This window comes from Canis aureus, chromosome 7, assembly GCF_053574225.1.
Source record: "Canis aureus isolate CA01 chromosome 7, VMU_Caureus_v.1.0, whole genome shotgun sequence".
Taxonomy (NCBI): Eukaryota; Metazoa; Chordata; class Mammalia; order Carnivora; family Canidae; genus Canis; species Canis aureus.
In genome coordinates, this window is record NC_135617.1 from 3,757,822 (window position 1) to 3,764,750 (window position 6,929).

Below are 6,929 nucleotides of genomic sequence, written 5' to 3' on the forward strand. Positions count from 1 at the left end.
GGATGGGACGTGGGAGAGACTTGCATGAGGAATGCTAAAGAAGTTGGAAGCGTGCAATATTTCGCCAAGGGTCCATACCGATTGGCAACAGAATGAGCTTGTGACCCAGTCCCCACCAAGGCTTCCCCCAGGGCCACAGAATTCAATCAGACAAGAGAGAGGAACCAGGCCGATTGTTGGCCACTGGTGTTTCCCCTTAATGATTGATGAACCAAAAAAATCATTCAGGTCCTCCAGCTGGGATGAAGGGAAGCTTGGAACCTACATCTCCATGAGGAAGAGACAGAAAGTCTCATGAAGCAAATAGTCCTTGAGAGAACCTGAAACATGCAAATAGAACACCAGCTGTCACGTCCAGTCCTAGGGAGAGTGGGGCTGTCCTTTAGCATTCCGAGACGCAAGAAGGGTGGGTCTGGGAGCTTAGCGCCCACCCCAGATTTTCAAACTGCAGTTCTCAACCCGTTTGCAAGTTGTAAATCAAATGTGTGTGAGCCCAGCATTTTTTTTTCTTTTTTTAAAATTTTTTAGCATTTTTTTCTAATAAAATATAATAAAAAAGAAAATTACAGTGTATTGCTCACCACAAGTGCTGTTTCAGGAAACTATTGTTTCCACATTAGCAAGACCTGTAAAGGTGGATCGACGTGGATGCGGGCCCCAAGTTAGAGTAGAGGAAGGAGACCCCTGAAATAAAATCAGAGGGATCAAAAGGAAATATGGGGGGAAAAACACCCAAATCGGGCTGTTTCTCCACCCCAGTGGAGTTGGCAAGAAGTAGATGACATTTCTGAGTTTCTTTGGAAATGAAGTCCAAAGCAGATTCCTGAACATGTCCCAACCCAACCCTTCCAGTGCAGATGTCACCTCAGAAGCGGCTGACTCAGTAAATTAGGAAAAAACACAACCCTAAAGGACCTGAATGGTTTGAAAAGGAGTCACAATGAGCATAGGAGACACGGCTATGGGGGACTGCAGTCTGAGACTGTCCACACGCGGTGGTGGGGAGGGGGGCACAGACTTCAGACCCAACGTGAGGGGAGGACCAGACAGAAAAAAAGCAGGAAAAGATCAAACAGTTCAGATTTAACTGCAAAAAATCTAAAACTTTAACATTAAGTCAGGGGCCCCTGGGGGGCTCAGCGGTTGAGCGTCTGCCTTTGGCTCAGGGCATGCCCCGGGGTCCTGGGATCGAGTCCCACATCGGGCTCCCCACAGGGGGCCTGCTTCTCTCTCTACCTGGGTCTCTGCCTCTCTCTCTGCATCTCTCATGAATAAATAAAGTCTTTAAAAACAAGAAATAAAAACATACACACATACAAATAAAAAATAAATTCAAAAGGCACCTGGAGAACAGTTTTTGGTGAGTATCTATTTACGAGTTAATGTGGTTGATAAGAATTCCTACAGATCAAAACTCAGCAGCAGTGGCCTGAGGCTGGGAGATGTTCTTTCCTGTCAGAAGGAGAAAAGTTTCATATATGCCACTGCGCCTGGTGGGCAGGAGGAAGGGGGTCCAGTCTTCTCAGCGGCCATTTCCCTTATTACGTAACTGACTCCAGAAGGCTCGGAATCACAGCAGCTTGACATTCCCTGAGCCTGGTGGCACCTCTGTGCCGGCCACACACACCACACTCCTTTGACGACCACACAGAAGGCCCATGAGCGAATGGGCAAGGGACAGTTCCCATCAGAACAAACGTGAATCACCACTGACTGGAGCTACCTCCAAGTTCTGTCTTTCCACTGTGTTTGGGAGGAAATAAAAATGAGAGACGTTGTTCTTTCCCAGTATTTTTCTCTCTTACTGAGACTTCCTGTCAAAATATCTCGCACTGACTGTTTCTTCCTTTTCTCCCAGATAGCTATCATTATCAGGAATTATAGGAAAGGCACACAATAATGAAAAAAGACATTGTTTCTACCCACAAGACATTTTATTTGACTTTACAATCTAAAGTTCCCCGTTCAGTACAAAATAAATGCACCACGTTGTCTCTGATCGTCATGACTATTTGGCCGAGAAATGTAATTATCCCCACCTGAAGACTAGGAAAGCGGAGGCCGAGAGCACTTCTCGACCTGCCGCAAAGCCCCCTCGTTGTTTAGCTACAAAAACTACCAAACATACCCCACAAGGTGGTTAGTCGCCGAGTCTACAGAATCCTTCAAAATCCACCAAATCTTTCTACTACAGCACATTTTCTCTCCCTGGGTCATTCTGATCTTTCTCGGGTCAAAGGTCTCATTCAGCTCTGAAGAAGCTTCGAGAAAGTGCTGAGTTTCTCATGAGCAGATTTTCAGGGAGGCCCCAAAGTCACCTTCTCCGGGCAGCTCAGGACAGAAGAACGGACGCAAAGGCTCCAAGCACGAGACGTGATCGTGTGTGTAGATGAGGGCGTTGTCACCAACGTCAAAGAACTTGAGTTCTTCCATGTCGACGTCTAAAAATATCCCTACGTGGCTAAGCCGAGGGCTTGCAGGAACTCTGGCTTCTGGGACGGAGCTGGTGCAGATTGCTCCCACCTTCAGGCTGATGGACCAGAAGCCATGCTTCGGCGAGAAGCCGCGCTTCCTCTGTCTGTTGACCGACTCCCTGCAGATGCCCAGAGTCCACTCCTTCGCCTCTCCCACCTGGACCTCCCAGTAATGGCAGCCAGAGGAGAAGCGGGGGGCGCCCAGGACACAGGCCAGGTAGGTGAACCTCTGGGGATCTTCCACTGGGTTGCGGCACATCCTCCCACACTGAACTTTCCTCAGGTCGTCCGAGAGGACAAGAAAGGGGTTGGCGCTGCTTGCCTCCAGGGTCACGTCCTCCCGGAACCTCAGGAGCTCCTTGCTCAAGTGCAGCGCTCTCTCCAGTACACTGCTGTGCTGCCTGACCAGGAGGGCCAGTGCCCCAATCTGCCATTCTTCCAAAGCGGGGTTCTCAGTCATCCCCCGACACATGGGGCAGGCCGATTTCAGGTCCCTGTGTTCTAGCACCCACCTTTGCATGCAATGGAAGCAGAAAATGTGGTCACAGGACAGTAAAATGGGACAGTAGAAAATTTCCAGACAAATAGGACAGGTCACTTCCTCTTGCAGACTGTGGGCCATGGTCCCGGGAGGTCAGTCCTTGCCAATGAGCTGAGCTGAAGTGGCCCTTGGAGAGCTTCTGAAAGCGATCGGGAGCCTTCCGTACACAGTCTGTTCCTCAATGGTCAGGATGTTTCTAAGCCCAATACAAAAATCAAATATCAATCTTCCTGTGGTTCGTACGGGAAAGTGGCACGAAGCCACCGGAGAGTCATAGTAAGAGCACACTATCTGTGAGGAGAATCACCCAAAACCACACCACAACACGTAGGTGATCACAAACGAGAGAAACAGGACAGTGGACGTTGTCCTTTCAGGTGGAATAGTTTACCTTGTGTGGGGACACCCAGGTGAAGTCTTCTCTGCCCTGACCACAGCCTCTCTCTCTCGGAGCTGAGTCCCACACGGCCTTTCACAGGGCCTAGAAGTGCAGTCTCCGCCTCTAATCCGTACTCCTCTGTAGGTCACCTGCAGTTCAAGGAAAAGAATCTGCACCTCTGAATACAACCATAAAAATAAAGCCAATCCGACTCTAGCTGTCACAGAAGAGGGACTCTGAGAAGCCCTCTGTATTTTTAAAGAAAGCTACTGTGTGTGAGTCCAACTAGCAGAAACCACTGCAAAATGAATGAGAGGCCCGTTGTCGCATCACTTCTAAGGACAGAGTATCATTCAGATGAAATGCTTTCAAGCACTCTTAGAAAACTAAGAAGTCTTGAGTGAATGTGAATAAAAATATAACCATTGTCACCAACTTCTCTAAAATAATGTCTGAACACAAGCCCAAAAGGTGTTTTTCTGACGAGTTAGATGTTACAGCTGCTATAGCAACCGCTCGCTCCTCCAGAAGCTTCCTCCTAGAGACTGCTTCTGGGCCTTCCTACCGAGGTTGCACACTTTGGGTGAGTTAACTCACCCCTGACATGCCGGGCCCGGCGGATGGGAACAAGCTGAGCCCCTAACCCCAAGACAGTCACTCAAGGCTGGTCAGTGCCCAGGAGATGGTGTGACCTGAGGCCTCTTCACGAGTAGGAGGGAATGGGCACTCCTGAGGCTAGCCCAGGACAACTAGGGTCCTACAACGTCCTGGGACACGGTCCCTCACCTCCATCCAGCAGATACTTACGTGGAGCTTCCCAGGCTCCCGCCCTCCACTAGACCCCCAGGACACAGATGTGTGTAACGACACGCAGGGGGTCCACCCAGAAGGGACAGGGGAGTCTTTGGAAGCCTTCCAGTTCCTGAGCGGCATTCCAGTCTGACGGACGGGGCCTGGCCCAGGGACAACAGATAACCTTCTTCTTTAAATCTTCGATCGCCTTTTCCAAACACCGGACTTCTTAAGGCATATTGAATATGAGGCTTACAATCTAAAAGGTCTTTCCCAACCCATCTTGAATATACGTTAAGAAAAAAAAAAAATGCTACATTTCCAAAAAGTCCTTTTCAGTGTTACCTATGACTCTAAACGGGAGGCACAACCTAATCATATGGAGATAATGAAATCATTCCATTAACTATAATACAGCTATTAAAAATAGAAAAATAGTATCACTTAAAGTCCACATATGAATGAGATGAAACGCTACTTGTCTTCTCTGATTGACTTACTTCACTTAACACAACACCCTAGCTCCCCCCTCCATCCTTGCAAATGGGGCAAAACCAGTGAAATTGGTGGGAGGTGGGGGCTGGGGCATGGAGGGGGAGGCCAATCAAGAAAGAGACTCTCGACTGATGGTTACCAGAGGGGGCGCGGATGGGAGGATGGATGAAATAGGTGACGGGGGCTAAGGAGGGCCCTTGTTATGACCAGAACTGGGTGCTGTATTTAAGGGCTGAATCACTAACATCTGCACCCGAAACTGATATTACACTGTATGGTAACTAACTGAAATGTAAATAAAAATCTAGAAAAAGAAAAAAAAAAAAAAAAGAAGTGGTAAGGATACTTAAGTAAAAACCCAGAAACATCTTCAAGAGACCGTGCTAAAATAATGAGAAACCAGTTTAAAACACACACATGGTCATTGAAAACCCATTAAAAAATAAATGTATGCAAAAAAAATATTTTTTTAAATAAAAAAAACACCCATAGTTAATACCTAAAACATTGAACTGGCAGCGATGTCCGAGGGGAAGGTGGGGAAAGCTCCACGACCCAGGAGAAGACTGGCTGTGTCCTGGGATCCAGGGATAAAGGCATTTAAGAGACAGGTCATAGCGGAAGAGAGGAATGGGGCAGGCGAAAGGGCCCCGACTTACACGGATTCGGAAGGTTCCAGCAGCCCTGGAGCTCCAGACCCAGTGCCTCGACCTCCTCTCCCGGCCTGAGCCTCGGCGTTAATGAGGCCCCGTGTGCTGCCAGGCCTCTGCAGCCTGCCACCTGGCCCCGCCCACAGGCTGGCCACGCCCCCAGGCTGGCCACGCCCACCAGGCGGTCATGCCCACAGGCCGGCTCCTACACACAGGCCGGCCCCGCCCACAGGCTGGCCACGCCCACCAGGCGGTCATGCCCACAGGCCGGCTCCTACACACAGGCCGGCCCCGCCCACAGGCTGGCCACGCCCACAGGCTGGCCACGCCCCCGGCATGCCACGCCCACAGGCCAGCTCCTATACACAGACCGGCCCCGCCCACATGTTGACCACGCCCACCAGGAGGCCACGCCCATAGGCCGGCCCGCCCACCGGCTGGCCACGCCCACTTTCCGGGCCCCGCCCACTGGGAAGGTCGGACTCTGCAGCCAGTGGCTGGATGCGCTCCGTCTGCCCCGGGGCAGGAAAGCGCTGCTGAGCCCCGCCCACGCCCGGGCTAATGCAATCTTGGGAATTACGGCCCAGACCAGCTGCAGCGAGCACCAGCTGGAGCGAACAGGTTCCAGAACAGCCTTCCCGTCCCGGGACCCGAATCCCACCGTCGCGGGCAGTTCTGAGCAGGTTGCAAGCGAGCCCCCAAGCCCGTCCCGCCCGCCGGGGCGGCCCCTGCTGTCAGCCGGCCTGGTCCAAACAGCGAGGCGGGCAGCGGGCAGCAGCCGGGCCCCGAGCAGCAGCGCCCTGAGCCCGCACCCCGGACCGGGCCGGAGGTCGATGAATTCCTGTTGTGCAGGGAGAGTAGGAAGGGACCCTGCGCGGACAGGCACAGGCACCCCCGCCGGTAACCCGGTTGCTGCGGCCTCCCGCTCCTGCTGCAAAGCCCGTGGCACAGTTTTCTCGCCGTGTTTACCCCTTTCCATGACAGAAGGGTCTCCTGCAGGGCGGCTCAGTCTTCTTAAAAAAAAGAAAGATTAATCTCAAGCCCCTTTCCACTCTTGCACATAACACAACAGGCTACAATCAATCAATCAATCACCCAAAAGCATTCTTATGAGACTTAACCCTTCTCCATCTTTGCAGGATCCCACATTAAGACTGACCACGTTTCTAAAGGCGGGACACATTTAAGACCCCCAAACTAGTATAAGTTAACGTCAATAACATCGTTTTGCAATCAATGACTATTTTCCCCAACAGCAACAATGAAAAATGCAGTCAGTGAGCAGAGCGTCCTGATGCTGCGTGTGTGAAAACCCCAGGGGTTCCCAATTAACAAATACAGCTGTGTTCCCGTTAAGTTTTTCTGCTCGAACCCCGAAAGGCAAATCTGGCTTCCCGCAAATATTTTACTGGGAAGTCCATTGCTCTGCAACAAATTTCATAACTCTAGAGGCCCCTGGAGGGCTCAACGGTTGAGCATCAGCCTTCGGCCCAGGTCGTGACCCCGGGGTCCCGGGATCGAGTCCCACGTCGGGCTCCCTGCATGGAGCCTGCTTCTCCCTCTGCCTGGGTCTCTGCCTCTCTCTCTCTCTGTGTCTC

At 51.3% G+C, this 6,929-nt stretch overlaps 1 protein-coding gene across 2 annotated transcripts; it reads right to left on the reverse strand.

Moving 5' to 3' along the window:
• Positions 1-1,928: 1,928 nt before the first annotated feature.
• Positions 1,929-5,477, reverse strand: RFPL4B (ret finger protein like 4B). Of its 2 annotated transcripts, none has more exons than XM_077902621.1 (3): positions 5,341-5,477; positions 3,407-3,543; positions 1,929-3,211 (listed from the first exon to the last, which is right to left on the reverse strand). In XM_077902621.1, the coding sequence occupies exon 3, from the start codon at positions 3,094-3,096 to the stop codon at positions 2,284-2,286; it is 813 nt and encodes a 270-aa protein (XP_077758747.1). In that variant the 5' UTR covers positions 3,097-3,211; positions 3,407-3,543; positions 5,341-5,477; the 3' UTR covers positions 1,929-2,283. The 2 variants fall into 2 exon arrangements, with proteins under 2 accessions (XP_077758747.1, XP_077758748.1); XM_077902622.1 differs by lacking the exon at positions 5,341-5,477 and adding an exon at positions 5,181-5,321.
• Between the last annotated feature and the right edge of the window lie 1,452 nt (positions 5,478-6,929).